This window comes from Scyliorhinus torazame, chromosome 8 (genome assembly GCF_047496885.1).
Source record: "Scyliorhinus torazame isolate Kashiwa2021f chromosome 8, sScyTor2.1, whole genome shotgun sequence".
Taxonomy (NCBI): domain Eukaryota; kingdom Metazoa; phylum Chordata; class Chondrichthyes; order Carcharhiniformes; family Scyliorhinidae; genus Scyliorhinus; species Scyliorhinus torazame.
In genome coordinates, this window is record NC_092714.1 from 25,951,742 (window position 1) to 25,972,711 (window position 20,970).

General features: G+C 48.3%; 1 protein-coding gene across 2 annotated transcripts in view; it reads left to right on the forward strand.

Moving 5' to 3' along the window:
- The window catches only part of LOC140427694 (interferon-induced GTP-binding protein Mx3-like), a 115,250-nt gene that overhangs the window by 72,325 nt on the left and 21,955 nt on the right, over nucleotides 1-20,970 (forward strand). Inside the window, exons 2-7 of one of the 2 annotated variants that reach the window (XM_072513201.1) lie at nucleotides 5,990-6,168; nucleotides 9,024-9,136; nucleotides 11,249-11,441; nucleotides 14,566-14,703; nucleotides 16,807-16,961; nucleotides 18,747-18,885. In XM_072513201.1, coding sequence (XP_072369302.1) covers nucleotides 9,035-9,136; nucleotides 11,249-11,441; nucleotides 14,566-14,703; nucleotides 16,807-16,961; nucleotides 18,747-18,885 — 727 coding nt within the window. In that variant the 5' untranslated portion in view covers nucleotides 5,990-6,168; nucleotides 9,024-9,034. Of the gene's footprint in view, nucleotides 1-5,989; nucleotides 6,169-6,267; nucleotides 6,288-9,023; nucleotides 9,137-11,248; nucleotides 11,442-14,565; nucleotides 14,704-16,806; nucleotides 16,962-18,746; nucleotides 18,886-20,970 lie in introns of those variants that run through there. The other variant, XM_072513202.1, reaches the window with a different exon arrangement.

Consider the following 20,970-nt stretch of genomic DNA (forward strand, 5'->3'; position numbering starts at 1 on the left):
TGTACAGCTGCAACATGACCTCATGGCTCCGAAACTCAATCCCTCTACCAATAAAAGCTAACACTTCGTACGCCTTCTTAACAACCCTCTCAACCTGGGTGGCAACTTTCAGGGATCTATGTACATGGACACCGAGATCTCTCTGCTCATCCACACTGCCAAGAATCTTACCATTAGCCCAGTACTCTGTCTTCCTGTTATTCCTTCAAAAATGAATCACCTCACACTTTTCTGCATTAAACTCCATTTGCCACGTCTCAGCCCAGCGCTGCAGCTTATCTATGTCCCTCTGTAACTTGTAACATCCTTCCGCACTGTCCACAACTCCACCGACTTTAGTGTCACCTGCAAATTTACTCACCCATCCTTCTACGCCCTCCTCCAGATCATTTATAAAAATGACAAACAGCAGTGGCCCCAAAACAGATCCTTGTGATACACCACTAGTAACTGGACTCCAGTCTGAACATTTCCCATCAACCACCACCCTTTGTCTTCTTCCAGCCAGCCAATTTCTGATCCAAACTGCTAAATCACCCTAAATCCCAGGCCATCCCATGTAGTTTCTGCAGTAGCCTACCGTGGGGAACTTTATCAAATGCTTTACTGAAATCCATATACACCACATCAACTACTTTACCCTCATCCACCTGTTTGGTCACCTTCTCAAAGAACTCAATAAGGTTTGTGAGGCACGACCTACCCTTCACAAAACCGTGTTGACTATCTCTAATCAAATTATTCCTTTCCAGATGATTATACATCCTACCTCTTATAAACCTTTCCAAGATTTTGCCCACAACAGAAGTAAGGCTCACTGGTCTATAGTTACCGGGGCTGTCTGTACTCCCCTTCTTGAACAAGGAGACAACATTTGCGATCCTCCAGTCTTCTGGCACTATTCCTGTAGACAAAGATGACTTAAAGATCAAAGCCAAAGACTGAGCAATCTCCTCCCTAACTTCCCAGAGAATCCTCGGATAAATCCCATCCGGCCCAGGGGACTTATCTATTTTCACACTTTCCAGAATTGCTAACACCTCCTCCTTATGAACCTCAAGCCCTTCTAGTCTAGTAGCCTGAATCTCAGTATTCTCCTTGACAACATTGTCTTTTTCCTGTGTGAATACTGACAAAGAATATTCATTTAGCACCTCTCCTATCTCCTCGGACTCCACGCACAACTTCCCACTACTGTCCTTGACTGGCCCTACTCTTACCCTAGTCATTCTTTTATTCCTGACATATCTATAGAAAGCTTTAGGGTTATCCTTGATCCTACCTGCCAAAGACTTCTCATGTCCCCTCCTGGCTCTTCTTAGCTCTCTCTTTAGGTCCTTCCTAGCTAACTTGTAACTCTCGAGTGCCCTAACTGAACCTTCATGTCTCATCTTTACATAAGCCTCCTTCTTCCTCTTGACAAGTGTTTCGACTGCTTTAGTAAACCACGGTTCCCTTGACAGGTACATACTTATCAAGGACACGCAGTAGCTGTTCCTTGAACAAGCTCCACATTTCCATTGTGCCCATCCCCTGCAGTTTTCCTCTCCATCCGATGCATCCTAAGTCTTGCCTCATCGCATCATAATTGCCTTTCCCCCAGATATAACTCTTGCCCTTCGGTATATACCTATCCCTTTCCATCACTAAAGTAAACGTAATCGAATTGTGGTCACTATCATCAAAGTGCTCACCTACCTCCAAATCTAACACCTGTCCTGGTTCATTACCCAGTACCAAATCCAAAATGGCCTCGCCTCTCGTTGGCCTATCTACATACTGTGTCAGGAAACCCTCCTGCACACATTGGACAAAAACGGACCCATCTAAAGTACTCGAACTATAGCGTTTCCAGTCACTATTTGGAAAGTTAAAGTCCCCCATAACAACCACCCTGTTGCTTTCGCTCCCATCCAGAATCATCTTTGCAATCCTTTCCTCTACATCTCTGGAACTTTTCGGAGGCCTATAGAAAACCCCTAACAGGGTGACCTCCTTTCCTGTTTCTAACCTCAGCCCATACTACCTCAGTAGATGAGTCCTCATCAAACGTCCTTTCTGCCACCGTAATACTGTCCTTGACTAACAATGCCACCCCTCCCACTCTTTTACCACCTTCCCTGAGCTTACTGAAATATCTAAACCCCGGCACCTGCAACAACCATTCCTGTCCCTGCTCTATCCATGTCTCCGAAATGGCCACAACATTCATGGGATAAGGGCATTGCTGGCAAGTACAGCATTTGTTCCACAGAGATCAGTCCTCGGGCCTTTTTTGTTCGTAGTGTATATAAATGATTTGGAAGAAAATGTAGCTGGTCTGATTAGTAAGTTTGCAGACGACCAAATATTGGTGGAGTTTCGGATAGTGTGAAGAGGATTTTCAGAGGATACAGCAGGATATAAACTGGTTGGAGTCTTGGGCGGAGAAATGGCAGATGGAGTTTAATCCGGACTAGTGTGAGGTAATGCACTTTGGAAGGCCCAAGGCATGTAGGAATTACCGAATACATGGTAGAACTCTAGAACTCTTGCGAGTACTGACAGACAGAGAGATCTGGGCTTGCAAGTCCACCGATCACTGAAAGTGACAACGCATGTGTATAAAGTGGTCAAAAAGGTGCTAATCCTCAACTCCATTTTCACTCCCGCCTTAACCCCATAACTCTTGATTCCCTTACTGATTAAAAATCTGTCCAAGTTAGCTTTGACCATACTTAATGACACATCCCCTACAGCCCCATGTGGTGAATAATTCCACAAATTCACTACTCTCTGAGAGAAGAAATTCCTCCTCATCTCTGTTTTAAATGGGTGACTCCTTACTCTGAGATTAAGCCTTCATAATTTAGACTCTCCTACAAGAAGAAACAAAATGTTCATATCTACCTTGTCAAGCCCCCTGAGAATCCTGGGTGGGATTCTCCCAGCGCTGGGCCGGGCCGGAGAATCCCCGTGAACGGGCCACGCCGTCCCGATGCCGGTACGCGATTCGCTGCAGAGCGGAGAATCGGCGCCATTGGTGCCGGCGTGGTGTTGCTAACTTTTGGTTGGTTCAATTTGCTCTGTTTTATAACCTTTGCTCTCGAGTCACCAGGTATCTTTATGATACCACCACGAGGTTCAAGTTCAAGTACTGATCAATAACTCAACACACCAATTAGTAAGATTCAAATCAAAACACATTTATTATACACAGTCAATCGCTACTCATGCATAAATTCTACTTTCTAGACTATTTTTATCACTAACAGGCCTATACTTAGCTTCGGACTGGCCCACCAGGTCAGAGGAACAGATGGCCTTTTGTTCGGGTTCTGAAACTGCAGGATCCAAAAGCTGGTATGGGCTGGTCGCTAGGAGCGCCTATCTCGTAGCGTGCGTTGACTGGAGACTTACTTGGTTGGTGCGGCAGCTTGGGCAGTTCACTCTCAAGGGTTGATTCGCTGCTGAATGACCCTGCCAAGAAGGACGATTTGAACTTGGGGACTCTACTTTATAGTCCCCAGGAGCTTCCCGCCATTCGGGGCGGACCCCGTACCTGGTTCCAAGTGATTGGACAGCGTTTCGATCACTTGGATCGATTTCTCCAATACTGGAGTATTCCCTGATCGCTGGGCGGTCCATGAGTGTCCATTGGCCTTCCTTTGTCTTGGCTCCTGCCAGCGCCGAGGAGTCTGGCTTGGCCTTATTCACCTTAAGTGTTTCAATTGTGCCCGGGGATCGCTCATTAATATGCAGATGGCTGCTGGTTTCACTGCTGTCTGGGCTTTTGCATGTTGCCGGCGTGGTTGGCATGGTTGGTTGGCTCTATGCAGCCGGCCCGCCAATTCTCTGGCCCGATTGGGCCGAGAGGCCGTACGAAAAGAGCCGAGTCCCCCCCGGCGTCGTTCTAACCTGCTCTGAGCCGACGGGACCTCGGCGTGGAAGGGCCAGGTGGTGGACTGTGGTGGGGGGGGGGGGGGGGGGGTCCGACCCCAGGGGGTGTCTCCGATGTGGCCTGGCCCGCGATCGGGGCCCACCGATTGGCGGGACGGCCTCTGTGGCTGGGGGCCTCCTTTCCTACGCGCCGGTCCCTGTAGTCCTGCGCCATGTTGCGTCGGGGCCGGCGCGTTGAAGGAGGCTACTGCGGATGCACCCATTGGCGCCGGCACCACTGTGCATGTCCTCGTTGCTGCCGGCGCAACTGCGTATGCGCAGTTCCCACGGCGCACAGTTCTCGCCGGGATCGGCAGCTGGAGCGGCGCGAACTGCTCCAGCGCTGTGCTGGCCCCCTGTAGGGGCCAGAATTAGTCCTGGGAGCGGCCCGTTCACGCCATCATAAAATGCGACGCTGTTTGCAATGGACACTCTGCCACGGGATGGGAGAATCCTGCCCCCTATATGTCTCAAAAAGGTCGCCTCTCAATTTTCTAAACTCCAGTTATTACAGACCCAGCCTATTTAATCTCTAATAAGAAAATCTCTGCATACCCAGGATCAACCTTGTAAACGTTCTCTGGACTGCCTCCAATGCCTGTATATCTTTTCTAGATAAGAATGTTTGTGAACTAGATGGAATTTTTTTAACAGTTCAATTCATGGTCATCATCTGATTGAACTGTTTTGATTTGAACCACCCAAGCAACAACAAAGATGTTCGGATTACCACTGCGCAGGTAAATCCCCCCAACTCAATGCTGCTGTGCATTTCTTCTGGGATCTTCTGATAAATTATGAGGTCCAGTCTTTGAATGTCAGTGAATGGATGAGTGAGTAAAACAGACAGGGTTAGTGGATGAATGGATTGGTGAGTTGGATGGGTAGATAGGTGAAGTCTGTAGGCAGTTAAGGTCGATATCATAGAATCTTAGCATTTACAATGCAGAAGGAGGCCATTTGGCCCATCGAGTCTGCACCAGCCCTTGGATATGTAGATGAGGTGGGTAGATGCATGGAGTGGGTCGGGCGGCTGGATAGTTTAAGCGAGTAAGTGGATAGGTTGGTGAGTGGATAGATGGGTGAGTGGGTTGTTAGGTTGGAATGGGGTAGTTCATTCAGGGGTAGTCAAGTGATTGGGAAGGGTAAGTCGTCAAGTTGGAAGTGTAGTCAGGTTTGATGGGGGGCATAGTCAGGCGGACAGGATGGATAGTTGGGTATTTGGGAGTTAGCCAAGTCGGGAGAGGCACTCAGGTCAGGGTTGGTTTGTTGAGGGGAGAGGGGGCTGAGTCAGATGTGGCCCGGGATAGTCGAGTGTTGGTGGGGGCACTGGTGTCGTCGGGTCAGGAGGGGTAGTTGGGTGGCCGGGGTGGGGGGGGGGGGGGGGGTGGTTAGGTGATTGGTTGGGGGAGGGGGATTGGGGATCAGTTGTGTCGTTACCCAGGCGCCAGACTCGGTTTTAACCTGCTTGACCCTTTTCGATATATTGCTCTATCACCAGGGCGGCACGGTAGCACAGTGGTTAGCACTGCTGCCTCCCAGCTCCAGGGTCCCAGGTTCGATTCCCGGCTTGGGTCACTGTCTGTGCGGAGTCTGCACGTTCTCCCCGTGTCTGCGTGGGTTTCCTCCGGGTGCTCCGGTTTCCTCTGTGCAAAGATGTGCAGGTCAGGTGGATTGGCCGTGCTAAATTACCCTGAGTGTCCAAAAGATTAGGTGGAGTTAAAGGATTGTGGAGATAGGGTGCTCTTTCCAATGGCTGGTGCGAACTCGATGGGCCGAATGGCCTCCTTCTGCACTGTAAATGTCCCATCAGCGGGGTAATTATAAACATCATCTTTTGATGCCTCTTCATTTTTTTAAAAAGGTTAAATTCTATAAAAACTTGCAATTATTTCATGCATCTATTCATTTAGAGTTTGCTCCCTTTGTGTGTTGTTAGTTTCACATTCGTTGCCAGGTGATGATTTTTTTTGGGGTGGGGGGGGGGGTTTGCTGGAACCATTGACCAGCTCGTCAGGAAATCAGAATTTAGAGAGAAACGAAACTGCACCGACAAATCATGTGATTTCAGGGAAAGGAAACCGAAACCAAAGAGAGCGAGGGTGAAATCTGTGCGTCTGCTTCACATCGACACTGCGGGGAAAATTGCGAAAGGCAAATTGAGTCAGTTTCCGCGGTGATTTCTGAGATACATCTCCTGCCCTTGATTCAGAGGAGGGACATCAAGACCCGAAGTCATCACAGCCGCAGGTAGGTAAAAAAAACACTTGGTCCGGTTGTTAATAACGTCAGATCCTCTGCAATCCACCCCCCCCACAAAAAAAAAAATTATTTGCTTTAGACCTGTGAGTATATCAGCTGTGATCACAGTAAGTGAAACTTGGGATTTTTAATAATGAGCAGACTTGCAAGTGCAATATTTTCATGTTGGAAATTCCAGCCTCCTCTCCCCCCGAGGTGCTGAACTCCAGCGAGTTTGGGTATCTTTATTTGCTATTATTCTCGAGTTTGGGTATCTTTATTTGCTATTATTCTATGATAGAGAATTGACAGTACTGCAGTTGTTTTCAGATACAAAGATTGCAACAGCTCTGTCCGCTAATTTGGTGGAGGTGCTGAACTATTTGAAGCCCAAGTACTTCTTATACAGCTCAATATGTGACGGTGGTGGTCCGTTTCAAGTGGGTGGGTTAACTCTTGGCTGCTGGGAATTGTGTGAAAGCTTCATTCACTAGTAGTTATTGCTGGAATCATGGATGGGTTGAAGCAGGCAGCCAATGCTGGAACTGTTTCCTCATAGCTGCAGGAAACAATCTGAATCGTATTACTTCCGCAATTCTCTTTTACCTCGTTTGTCTCGAGACCTGACTCTTGTTGGGAAATCAGAAGGTATTGTTGCCATCTACTTCACTGTAACCATCTTGTCCAGGCAAGCAACACTAACATTCTCTTCCTGTTCTCCCTGCAGCTTGTCCATGCCCCAATGGCGCTGTCATCTGCTCCTTAATGCCAGTCACGGCATTCACCTGATTAACATTGCTTGGCTGAAAGTGTAGATCCTTTAGCCCGGCACTGCAGGTAGAATTTCCCAGTTTAGCTAAGTTTTCAACCAGGAATTCTGACGAGGAGATTGTGATCCTGATGATAATGGAAAATGTGGGCATTTGGGGGGCGGTGGGGAGAGGGAACCGTGATTTTGTACCTAAAACCGGTGACACAGGCGTCTCATAACACCAGGGACCCGGGTTCAATTCTGGTCTTGGGTGACTGTGTGGAGATTGCACGTTCTCCCCGGGTCTGCGTGGGTTTCCTCCCGGTGCTCCAGTTTCCTCCCAGAGTCCAAAGGTATGCAGTATGGTGGATTGGGCGAGCTAAATTGCTCCTCGGGTGAGGTGGGGTTGAGGGGACAGGGTCGGGGAATGGTCCTGGGTAGGGTGCACTTTCAGAGGATTGGTGTGGACTCGATGGGCTGAATGGCCTCCTTCTGCACTGTAGAGATTTGATGATTCTATTCTATGGGAACCCGGAAGTAAAGACTACTGGTCAGATTCTCGCATTTCAGCCAAAGGCATTAAATTTTGACCTCCCGAGGTTCCGAACCTTATCTGGAAACAACTATTTTAAAGAGTGGAAATTGTATTTAAAATAGATAACGCAAAGAACAAGGGCAGCATCATCCAAGTTTAATGGTGTTTCTCTGGATTTACTGTTGTGTGTAGTCAGGACTCATGCCCCACAAAGAGAGGAAAATAATTCTGCTGTGGGGGGGTAAGCAGTAGGATCATTGTTCCCCAATCATAATAATAATTGCTTATTGTCACAAGTAGGCTTCAATGAAGTTACTGTGAAAAGCCCCTAGTCGCCACATTCCGGCGCCTGTTTGGGGAGGCTGGGGAATCGAACCGTGCTGCTGCCTTATTCTGCATTACAAGGCAGCGATTTGATGCAGTTCAGCGACAGAATCAGGTCAGGAGGCAGAGTCATCAACATCTTGTGGTGCAATTGCTTGCCCCCCTCCTCGCCCACCTGCATGCCCCCTCCCACCCACTGTGCCACTGCCCCCCTCACCCCGGTGAACTCTGTCAGAAGTGACACCATCACATCACATCTCGTGCCCACTTGAGTTTCTGCAGCACCCATCTTTGAGGATTGTCACACTCCCTAATCTCTCTCTATCCTCATCCACCACTCAGCCTGATCCTCATACAATACATTGAAAAAACCCAGAAAGTTCTGCCCTGCAAATTGTTGGCACAGGTGAGAAAAGCGCTGTGAAGCTGGCCGGATGCACTATTGGCTTTTCCCGTCATATTTACAAACGCTTCAAAATATTACCGGGGGCATGGCCCGTAGCATCTCGCTGGCGGTGCTAGGCCGGAAAAAGCCAGGAATGCCAGGAATCCCAACATCATGGCGCTGAGTTTAAAGGGCGCCCCGATGCCTGCTTTTAAAAAAAAAAGGCATGCTCCCACAGATAAGGTGAACAAGCACAACCCCCCCCCCGTGCGTACTACCAGGGTACTGCCAAGGCACTTGCCTTCCACCCTCCCTTCCCCCCCCCTTTATCTGTGCACCCCCAGTGGGTTCCCTTTGTATGGTATCCATTTGTAAAGAGCGGTTGTAAACCTTGCCAACATTCCTGATTTGGGGGAGTATACAGAAGGGCAGCCCAGTAATTATATGTAAATGCATGGAAATGAGTTTCCCGGGCTGGAACTAGATTACACCACTAATGAGGAGCGAGGAGAATGGGAAAAGGAGATCTTATCGGCGAGATTCTCGTTTTTCGACTGTCACGCTATTTTGCGTCCGGTTCACTCTGTGCGCTTGTGGCAAACGCAGGCGTAAAATCATGGCCGGGCCAACACAAACAGTCCAGCTGACAGATGGAGAGGGGTCCCTGGAGTAAAATGGCCCAGCAGAGTCTCCCTCTGTCGGAGGTGGAGAGATAGGGAAGCCACAGAAAGCTGGTGGCAGAGTTACAAACAGTTCTGAAGCACACGTGCTGACAATGTTTCACTAATTACTGAACTATGAGAAGACTAAATGTACTTGTCAAAATTGCTACTTTGCCACAAATAATTCACAGCCGGTTTGTTTTCCAGACCCTTTACACATGCCGTGGACGATGTTGGATGACGAGGACAATCAAGAGGACATTGTTCCTTCTGCTGCTGCACAGTCACAGTCACAGACCAACATAAAGACTCGCACTCCGGTAGGTCCAACGAGACACTGAATTGGGTTTTCAGCTGGTTAATTCACATTGAGCAGTCACAGGGTGACAGGGACAGCTGTAGAGACGGGCTTTTAAAAAAAAAAATTGTTAATGGGATGTTGGCATCGCTGGCAGAACCAGCATTTATTGCCCATTCCAGGGAACATTTAAGAGTCATCCACATTGCTGAGAATCTGGAGTCACACACAGGTCAGATGAGGTAAGGACAACAGATTTCCTTCTCGAAAAAGAACCAGGTGGGTTTTACGACAATCGACAACGGTTTCATGACCATCACTTTTTAATTCCAGATTTTTATTTAATTCAGTTTACCATCTGCCATGGTGGGATTCGAACCTGGGTCCCCAGAGCATTACCCTGGGTCTTTGGGTTACTCGTACGCCAACAATGCCACTGCCTCCAGGGGGCGGGGGAACACCATCCTCTCTGAGCTCTGCTCGACTGGTTACAGGTGCTGAACCGAAGGACTACTGTTGAGAAGTTGTCCTGGGACACCTATGCAGGGTGAATTAAATGCAAAGGAAGTTAAAATAAGTTTTTTAACTCCCTCATTTTCCTGTAGCTATGAAGTTAGATACTCTGCTAATTCCCCACCCACCTATCCTACTGATAGCGCTAGTGCCAGTGAGTAAGTTATTGACATGCACCTTGTTAAATCTGGTAGCTGCGTACTGGTACAAGGTCCCCGTCACGCGTCATTGGATCAGGAGCTACTTGACTCAACCCATCCATTGTTAATTGATACAATCGTCCTCCAGATCTCCAACTTGTGAGTGATGAGCAACAGCATTGGGTTGGAGCACATCTCAAAGAACAAAGAAAAGTACAGCACAGGAACAGGCACTTTGGCCCTCCAAGCCTCCACCGACCATGCTGCCCGTCTAAACTACAATCTTCTAGCACTTCCGGGGTCGGTATCCATCTACTCCCATCCTATTCATGTATTTGTCAAGATGTCCCTTAAACGTCACTATCGTCCCTGCTTCCACCACCTCCTCTGGCAGCGAGTTCCAGGCACCCACTACCCTCTATGTAAAAAACTTGCCTCGTACATCTCCTCTAAACCTTGCCCCTCGCACCATAAACCTATGCCCCCTAGTAATTGACCCCTCTATCCTGGGAAAATGTCTCTGACTATCCACTCTGTCTATGCCTCTCATAATTTTGTAGACCTCTATCAGGTCGCCCCTCAACCTCTGTCGTTCCAGTGAGAACAAACCGAGTTTATTCATCCTCATCATAGCTAATGCCCTCCAAACCAGGCAACATCCTGGTAAATCTCTTCTGCACGCTCTCTAAAGCCTTCTGGTAGTGTGGCGACCAGAATTGAACACTATACTCCAAGTATGGCCTAACTAAGGTTCTATACAGCTGCAACATGACCTGCCAATTTTTATACTCAATGCCCCAGCCAATCTCTTTAGTGTTTCATTTGCTCCTGATCCAACTACATAAAGCTGCCTCTTATATTCCAACCCACCGATGAAGCAGGCTGAGAACTCTGATCTTAACGAGTTTCCATCACGTTCCAGACCCACCCAATCCAAAAGCTTCTCTTTTTTTTCCCCCTTCCATTTCTTGTCCTTTTACAATCAGTAAATAAAACACCATACTGCCTGATGCTCTTGCTCACAGAAATGCCCCAGGTGATTAATTTTCCATTCAGAGAGTCTCGGGCCAGTGGCGCTGAGAATTTAAAAAAATGTATTTGTGGGAGCTGGGCATCAAGGCAAAGCCAAATTTATTATTGCCCTTGAGAAGGTGGTGAGCTTCCTTCTTGGGAGCTGAGTGGCTTGCTGGATCATTTCTGAGGACACTACATTGCTGTGGGTCTGGGGTTCGAAGTAGGTCAGGCTGGGCCATGAAGGTGGCAGATTACATTCCCTAATTGGTGAGCCAATTGGTTTTATGGCAAGCTGACATTTTCATCATCCCATTACCGATGCTTGTTCTTTTGCATTATAGACTTATTAAATAATTTAAACTCCCACTGGGGAACTAACTCGTGTACCATTTCCAGGCTTCGAGATTTCTCTTGCAATATAATCATCGTGCGTCACTGTATTGTGATCTTTGCTTCTGTTTTCTCAGGTCATGGATGCAGTGCTGTACAATCATTATGAAGAGAAGGTTCGCCCCTGTATTGATCTCATAGACTCGCTGAGAGCTTTGGGTGTGGATCAGGACCTGTCTCTTCCAGCCATCGCAGTGATTGGAGACCAGAGTTCTGGAAAAAGCTCTGTCCTTGAGGCACTGTCCGGAGTAGCTCTTCCCAGGGGCAGCGGTAAGAAGGATATCAATGTCGACTACCTTAAGACCCTTTCCATCTCGATCCTCATTCTGCCCCCCACCCCTTAATTTCCTTACTGGGATTACCTGGGCCAGTTAGCCTCCATCATTGCAAGTCTAGTCTAATGCAGCAGACAACCCTGTGAATGCTCACAGATTTTAATCCTTTTCCTCAAGATTGAGGCATTGGAGGAAACTTGTGCTCCTATGAAAAAGAGTTGATGCGGCACAGAGGACTAGCCTCCGGGACTTGACTTCAAATCCAGGTCAGGGTGATGTTATTAAAATGATATTGGAAACTTCTATGACTTAGTCCAGTTTCTCTTAGAAAATGCCCACAGATCTAAAACTGCCATTAATGGGCAACCTTACTCAAGTTAGCTGGAGGGAAAATAAGAAAAAAGATAAAGCAGTGAGCGTTGGACTGGATTGGGGGTGGGGGTGGGGGGGGGGAGTTGAGGCACCTTATTAAAGGGGAGTCTGAACTGGCCATCTGAGCTCTGCCCTATCGGCACCTGACGCAGGACTTTGAAAGTGGAACGTTTTTGCATTCCCCAACCACGACGTGTACGCACATACCTATGAACATGCATGCAAATTAGGAGTAGGCCACTCGAGCCTGCTCCGCCACACAATCAGCGATGGTCTTATTGAAACCACATCCCCACCCACCCCCGATAACCCTATCCCTCACTGTTTATCAAGAATATATCTAGCTCTGGCTATCTTGCCTGAAATGACCTCAAATGTTCACCAAGAAATGCTTTCAAAAAACATTAAAAAACAATTAAGATACAGAAATAATTAAAATGGTTCATGGAAGGTAGCCCGACATCTGAAGGGCAGGAACACGTGGTGAAAGTTTCACTCATATCAAACTTTGGTTCGATTCCATTTAAGGTATCCTGTTCAGTTCCAGGGAGCAATCTTCAGGAATATACACTGGCATTGAAGCATAGAATCCACAAAACCCCAAAATCTACAAAGGAGGCCATTCTGCCCATTGAGTCTGCACCGATTCCCTGAAAGAGCAGCTGACCTAGGCCCACTCCCTCGCCCTATCTCCGTAACCCCACTTATCCTACCCATCTTTTGAACACCAGGGGGCAATTTTAGCGTGGCCAATCCACCTAACCTGCACACCTTTGGACTACGGGAGGAAACCCACACAGACACGGGGAGAAAGTGCAAACTCCACCCAGGCAGTCACCCAAGGCCGGGATTGAACCCGGGTCCCAGTGCTAACCATTCTGCCACCATGCCGCCCTGGAATAGGAGGGGTGGGGGCAGTACAGAATTACCAGGATCTAAGTTTTGAAGAGCTAAATTACGAGGACAGTTTTCATAGAGTACACTTGTTTTCCCTTGAATATAAGAGTGAGATGATTGAAATGTGAAAGATCAACATCCCGGGGGTTACCGTTGACTGGAAGCTGAACGAGACTTGCCATATAAGTACTCTGGCTACAAGAGCAGGTCAGAGGCTGGGAATCTTGCAACGAGTAATTCACCTCCTGACTCCCCGAGGTCTGTCCACCTCCTGCAGGGCATGAGTCAGGGGTGTGATGGAACTTAACCTGGATGTGTGCAGCTCCAACAATGCTCAAGAAGCCCGACACCATCCAGGACAAAACAGCCCACATAACTGGCACCCCATCCACGACATAAACATTTGCACCGTCCATCACCGATGCAAAGTAGATGCAGTGTGCACCATCTACAAGATGCACTGCAGCAACTCACCAAGGCTCCTTCGACGGCACCCTCCAAACCCACAGCCATTACCACCTTGAAGGAACAGAGTAGTAGACGCATGGGAACCCCATCTCCACCAGCAAGTTCCCCTCCAAGCCACACACCACCTTGACTTGGAACTATGTCGATTCTTCCTGACGCTGGGTCGCAATCCTGAAACTTCCTAACAGCACTGAGGGTGTACCTGGTTCAAACAAATCTGCCCACCACCAGCTTCTCAAAGACAGTTAGGGAATGGGTGATAAATACTTGATTAGTCAGCAATGCACACAACCAGTAGACAAATACATTAAAAAAATATAAAGGAATTGCTGATAGAAGTTATTCCCCCCAGGTGAGTAAGCCCAGAACAATGGGGCATATCCTTAAAATTAAGGCTTGGCCATTGCAATATGATGTCAGGAGGCACATTCTCACACAAAAGCCTGTGGAGATTTGGAAATATATCCATATAAAAGCTGTTGAGGCTTGGGGGTCCATTGCAAAATTCTAAACTGAGATTGGTGGAGTTTGGTCAAGTAAGGTTTATGAATGCTAGGTGGGTAACTAGACGCAAGATGTAGTTCATCATAATCTACATTGAAGTGTAGAACAGGCTTGTGGGGCTGAATGGCCTAATCTATGGCCGCAGGGTGGCAGAGTGGTTAGCACTGCCGCCTCACGTTCTGCCCGATTGTGCGTGGGTTTCCTCCGGGTGCTCCGGTTTCATAGATCATCATAGAATTTACAGTGCAGAAGGAGGCCATTCGGCCCATCGAGTCTGCACCGGCTCTTGGAAAGAGCACCCTACCCAAGGTCAACACCTCCACCCTATCCCCATAACCCAGTAACCCCACCCAACACTAAGGGCAATTTTGGACACTAAGGGCAATTTATCATGGCCAATCCACCTAACCTGCACATCGTTGGACTGTGGGAGGAAACCGCAGCACCCGGAGGAAACCCACGCACACACGGGGAGGATGTGCTGACTCCGCACAGACAGTGACCCAAGCCGGAATCGAACCTGAGACCCTGGAGCTGTGAAGCAATTGTGCGAACCACCACGCTACCGTGCTACCTGCTGCAAGGTGTGCAGGTCAGGAGGGATTACGGGACTGGGGCAGAGGAGTGGGGCGAGGTCAGGTGTTCTCGGTGCAGACTCGATGGGCCGAGCGGCCTTCCTCCGCACTGTTTCTGGAGGTAAATGTAAAGTTCGATGGCCAACAATTTTGATGGGAGCTTAAGTCGGCTGGTTAAATCCTGATTCAGTGGAGGATCGAGGAATCTGCCTAATTGATCACAAGGCTTGAAACAACCTTTGCGCGTGGTTTGCTTTCTGATTATTGCAAGGTTGGAGGGTATCACTTCTTTCTATTTGACAGGTATTGTGACGAGATGTCCTCTCGAATTGAAGCTGAAAAAAGCCAAAACAGCAAAAAATTGGAAGGGCCGAATAAGCTACAAGAATTACTTAAAAGAACTGTCGGACCCGTCCGAGGTGGAGAAAGAAATTGTGAAAGGTGATAATATCGTGCTTTGAGACATTATGGTGAAATACTTCAGATCTGTTTATCAATGTGCCACTCGTCCTGTTGATTTCCTCTTCATCTCCCTACTCTTGAAGATCTTGGCTGCTTGCAGGGACTCCGTGGCATGGATGCTCTCTGGGACCTGACGCTATGCCCATTTTCCACGTGGCAGCCCTTGACCACAAGTGGTGGTGGGCTGCTTGACTAGGGGGGGGGGGGGGCAGGGGAGGAGAGAGAATCACTGCCAAACCCCAGCCCTGTCCTTGTTAGACACTCACGTTTGCTTCACCGAACAGCAGACAGAAGTGGAAACTTGTCTGCTTTGTGTGGGTGTGTGTGTGTGTGTGTGTGTGTGTCCGCTCCACTCTCCTCCCTGCCCCGCCCCACTCTCCTCCCTGAGCTTGATTGGCGCTGAGGCCAATGGAGGACCAAAAATTATATCCGTGGAGAGTTAAGAGGTGACTTAATTGAGGCATACAAGATGATCAGATGATTGGATAGGGTGGACAGTGAGAGCCTTTTTCCTCGGATGGTGATGTCTAGCACAAGGGGACAAACCTTTAAATTGAGGGGAGATAGATATAGGACAGATGTCAGAGGTAGGTTCTTTACTCAGAGAGTAGTAAGGGCGTGGAATGCCCTGCCTGCAACAGTGGTGGACTCGCCAACACTAAGGACATTCAAATGGTCATTGGATAGACATATGGACAATAAGGGAATAGTGTAGATGGGCTTTAGAGTGGTTTCACAGGTCGGCGCAACATCGAGGGCCGAAGGGCCTGTACTGCGCTGTAATGTTCTATGTTCTAACTCGGCACAGAGCAGGCAACGAGTCATGAGGTAGAAACTCATCTCGAAACTCAACGAAAACAGGCAATGTTGGATTGGCCATCCCTGTGCTCAGCACCTGGTACTTTGCAATCGGTGGTACTGAAAGGCAGGCGCTGGTTAGGGGCTGTTCGGATATCATCCATTTTCCTCCCCAAACATGCCACATGACTCGTAAGAATGGTGGAGGGGAGTTAATATTGGGCCGAGTTCGCTTATCCGCCTGAGAGGCTGTGTTGCGGTGGTTTGATTATCCGCCTTAACTTCAAAGTAGGCCAAGGCTCCTGCTGCAGCCATGTGAAGGCCTAAGAGGGAGGCCAAAAAATCTAAATCAGCATGAGATGCTGGTGGTAGTAGAAGCAAAATACTGTGGATGCTGGAAATCCGAAATGTAAACAGAAAATGATGGATAAATCCAGCCGGTCTGGCAGCGTCCGTGAGGAGAGGAAACTTGAGATGCTTGTGGGCCTGGAGGAACAGTCATTGTTTCTCAACCAGGCTGTTTGTGGGGATTTTTCCAGTTGTTCAGCTTTGGTGTACCTCACTACCTCATCGAGTGACCAGATGACGCAGAATTCTCATTTAAGATCCTTATTCAAGCTCTAGCGAGTAGCCTTGTTTGCCAACATGTGGCCCACAGGCTCTCAGTAGTGAAGTAGATGTAAGGTATAAGACTGCCCCATCACAGGCCCCACAAGGAATCTTTGATTCTCCTCCTGGCATCAGCGGCCAAGGCCCCTGCCCAGTGTTAACCATGCTAAGGGCTGCTCCCCTGAATTAGACGTGAGATTCCACTGGCCCTGGTGTTTGTCCTGCCAGTTTTGGCAGAGAGAGAGACCTGTATTTAAAAAGGCTTGTGATTTACACCGGCTTTCACGCTGAGATTTCCATGCGGGAAGACGGTTTTTCCCAACCTGCCCGACTGTCCCAAATCTGCCCAACCATCATCCCTCCCCCACAGATCACAAAAACTGAGGCTTACGGGTGAAGGAAAGGCAGAGACAGATAAAGTAGCAAGTAGAGACGAGGGGAATGGAACTGAATGCCACAGTGATACAGTGAGGTCCTCGTTGTTGACTCCGGAATCTTGAGCAGCGATCGTTCACTGATCCTGTGAGACGGAGAAGGGTAATCGGCGGAGTCTAATCTGATGAGTGGGGGTGAGGCGGGGGCAGGGTGAAGAACCACCTCATCCCCGTGCGCTCCACGGATTTCTGTCTGGCAGCTGTGCCGTGTGATTGATGCGGAGTTCAATTTGGTTTCCAGCTCAGAACACCATGGCTGGAAAGGACCTGGGAATCAGCTCGGAGCTGATCAGTCTGGAAGTGGAGTCGAACATTTTGCCTGACCTCACATTAATCGATCTGCCAGGAATCGCAAGAGTAGCAGTCGGCAACCAACCACAGGACATTGGCGAGCAGGTAACATCAATTCCAGCAGGAGGACAGCCAAACAATCAGGGCAGCCACCTTAATGTCGGCTGGCTACCTTTAGCTATGAAAGCGTGATAAGTAATCTGATCACACTTGAGGTGCCACCTTCTTGATCCTCTCTCATCTCCTGCATTTTCTCTCTTGCTTTAGGTTTTCCTGTCCATTGTCCGCTTCATTCCATTTGGCTATTTCACCCTTACCTCTTTCCCTTGCGTATTTTTATTCTCTGGCGTGTGTCGTTCGCACTCTCCTGAACCCAAACCTTGCTCGCTCCTCGATGTCCAGCCCTCGCTCGCTCGCCCCTGCTTATTAATTGTAGCTTACATTTGAAATCCACTTTCTTTTTGCAGTTGCAGCTGTGGCTTGGTGATAGCAGCCTGACCTTCAGCACTACTGAAGGGGTGCTGCACTGCCAGAGGTGCATTCCTTCAGATAAGACTTTAAACCGAGAGTCCGTCTGGTATCTCAGGTGGACACAAAAGATCCCATTATTTGGTCTCAGAATCAACTGAGAGCATAGCTCGTTCCCCTTATATTGTAATCCAGAAAGCCGGATGGTGAAGGATGTAACTGAAGCCAATCTTTACACCATTTATAAATACTTACTGACATAGTTACAGAATGCCAGCAAACACCTAATCCAAGCACCACAGTTTCAGTCTCGGTCTATTTTCATAAAGGAGGCCATTCGGTCTATCGTGCCCGTGCTGGTCAAAGATCTGACCACGTTAATCCCATTTTCAGCACTCGGCGCATAGCCCTGGAGATTCTGGCAGCGCAAGTGAATGTCCAAATACCACTTAAATGTTGCGAGAGTTCCTGACTCGATCACCCTTTCAGGAAGTGAGTTCCAGACTCCCACCACCCTCTGGCATCTCCTCAACTTCCCTCTTTGCCTTCTACCTCTTACCTTAAATCTATGGCCCCTGGTTATTGACCGCTCGACTAATGGAAGAAGTACCTTCTTGTCCATCCTATCTGTGCCCTATATAATCTTATACACCTCTAAGAGAACAGAGAACATACAGTGCAGAAGGAGGCCATTCGGCCCATCGAGTCTGCACCGACCCACTTAAGCCCTCGCTTCCACCCTATCCCCGTAACCCAGTAACCCCTCCTAACCTTTTTCGTCACTAAGGACAATTTAGCATGGCCAATCCACCTAACCTGCACGTCTTTGGACTATGGGAGGAAACCGGAGCACCCGGAGGAAACCCACGCAGACACAGGGAGAACATGCAGACTCCGCACAGACAGTGACCCAGCGGGGAATCGAACCTGGGTCCCTGGCGCTGTGAAGCCACAGTGCTATCCACTTGTGTTACCGTGCTGCCCGAGAGGCCCCCTCTCAACCTCCCCTGCCCCAAGGAAAACAACCTCAGCCTATCCAATATCTGCTCATAGCTCAGACCTGTTAAATCTTTTCTGCACCCTCTCCAGTGCAGTCACATCTTTCCTATAGTGTGATGGTCAGAACTGCACACAGTGCTCCAACCAGTTTTTTTAGGCCCAAGTTAATTCTTACCACCTACACACTACACAATTAATCCTAAACCAATATACAGTTGTCATTGTATTCCAGTCTACTGAGTATAACGACCAGCATTCCTTTTGTATTTTTAATTAATTTCTACACATGCTGTTATATTGCAACATTTTAGAATTACTTAATTGGTTGTAAAGCATTTTGGAATACATCGCGATCATGAAAGTCGTTTATATAAATCTTCTTTTCTTTCTTTAACAAATTGATTTTCTTCCCAATTTCTTCAGATCAAGCAGCTGATCAGTTCCTATATTAATGAAGATAAGACCATTAACCTTGTTGTCATCCCATGTAACGTTGACATAGCAACCACGGAGGCTTTGAAAATGGCTCAGGAAGCAGATCCTTCAGGAGGGAGAACCTTAGGTAGGAAGAAAGCTTTTTTCTTTAAGATGCTCACCATTGTAAAAACGCAGAATGCTGATCGTGGTTGGTTCTGATTTATACAACAACAACTTGCATTTGTCTAATGCCTTTAATGCACTAAAAACATCCCGAAGCACTTCATAGGTGTGTCATCAAGCTAAATTTGACGTTGAAATGATATTAGGACAGGTTAAGTGCGAGGTGAAGAGTTTTGTTAAGGAGCGCCTGGAAGGAGGAGGGGCAGAGAGGTTTAGGGAAGGAATTATGGAATTTAGGGCCTTGGCAACTGAAGGTACAGCTGTCGAAGGTGGTGCGATGAAGATTGAGGTGGCTTGGGGTAGGGCATGTATCTGGACGGATTTTGGGGTGAGAGGGGATCACAGAGGTAAGGGAGGATGGGACCAAGAAGGGATTGAAAGTTGACACGGGGTGGGATTTGGGGGGGGGGTCAGGAAAATTTGGCGAGGGCCCAAAAGTCAATTGAGGGGGTGGGGGGGGGGGGGGGGGGGGGGGGTAGGCCAGGAGAGCATTGGAGTAGTCAAGTTTAGAGTTAAAAATACATGGCATATCAAACATTCGTCTACTATTTTTGCTTCCAGAGTAAAATTTCCATCTTTCTGTGGTGCCTGACAAGGTTTGCCAGTTGTGTGACCTGGATCTGGTGGCTCTGTTCCAAGTGGGTTGAGTTTCTACAACGCTAGGACCAGGATTCTCCGTTACTTTGCAGAATGGATGACAACTCTGCTTCGTCATTCATGGCTTTAAAAAAAATGGCAGCATAGGACATGCTTTCAGAACCTTACCTGCCCGTACCTCGCCCTGTTTTCTAATATGTTCCTCAGAGTACCGCACTTTGATTAATTTTGTTTATGGCCTAATTTCTCGGTAAGAATTTGGTGATGGAAATCCGTGGGAGTTCTTTCTTTCATGGGGTGTGGGTGACACTTGCTGGGCCAGCGTTTGTTGCCCATCCTTAAGTACCCTTGAACTGAGTAGCTTGCTCAGCCATTGCAGAGGGCATTTAATTGTCAACCACAGTGCTGAGAGTCTGGAGTCGCTTGGAGGCCAGACCAGGTAAGGGGAAGGGTATTAGTGTCATGGTTGCTCTTGTGTTCGAGATTTAAAAAAATTAATAGAACTTAAATTCCACCAGCTGCCAGGATGAGATTTGAACCAACACCATCAGGGCATGAGCCTGGGTCTCTCTGGATTATAATCTTGTGGGATTGCCACTGCCTCCTCTGAAAGAGAGTGGTCCAGGCATTATTCTGCGATTTACCAGTTTGGGTCTAGTGTTTATCATGGAATTTACAGTGCAGAAGGAGGCCATTCGGCCCATCGAGTCTGCACCGGCTCTTGGAAAGAGCATCCTACCCAAGGTCAACACCTCCACCCTATCCCCATAACCCAGTAACCCCACCTAACACTAAGGGCAATTTTGGACACTAAGGGCAATTTATCATGGCCAATCCACCTAACCTGCACATCTTTGGACTGTGGGAGGAAACCGGAGCACCCGGAGGAAACTCCCGCGCACACGGGGAGAGCGTGCAGACTCCGCACAGACGCTGATGAGGATCCTGCTTGGCAAGGCAATTTAAGCTACCCACGTACACCGGGGGTGCATCTAAGGATGCTGAAGAGGCTGAAACATTGGACTGAAGACTGGGCGGCCGCAGGGTGCAAGGGTGGTAAGGTGTGAATCCCTCCTCGGGGACAATTTCCTCACTTCCCAGCGGTAACTCCCATTTGTAGTCTATTATGTATAGGCAACTTTTTTAACCTAATTCAAGGTCCTCTTTGAATGTCCAATCAGTGTCATGGCCCAGATCCCCCGGGGGGGGGGGGAGATTGGGAGTAGGAGTGGGGGGAGTGCGGGGGAACACTTCCGGGTTCACAGGTAGGGTATGCTTTTGCTTCCGCAGGTCTGCTCTCTGCCATTTGTGCCCTTGCCAACTGAAAAGCTGAGGGCACAGAGAAACCCAATATTTGGAATCTCTACATCTCGAATTCACCCCTTCTTGTGGAATCAGAATGGCACAGAGATGCATGTCAATCGTGTCAGTGCAGGCTCTTTCAGCCAGT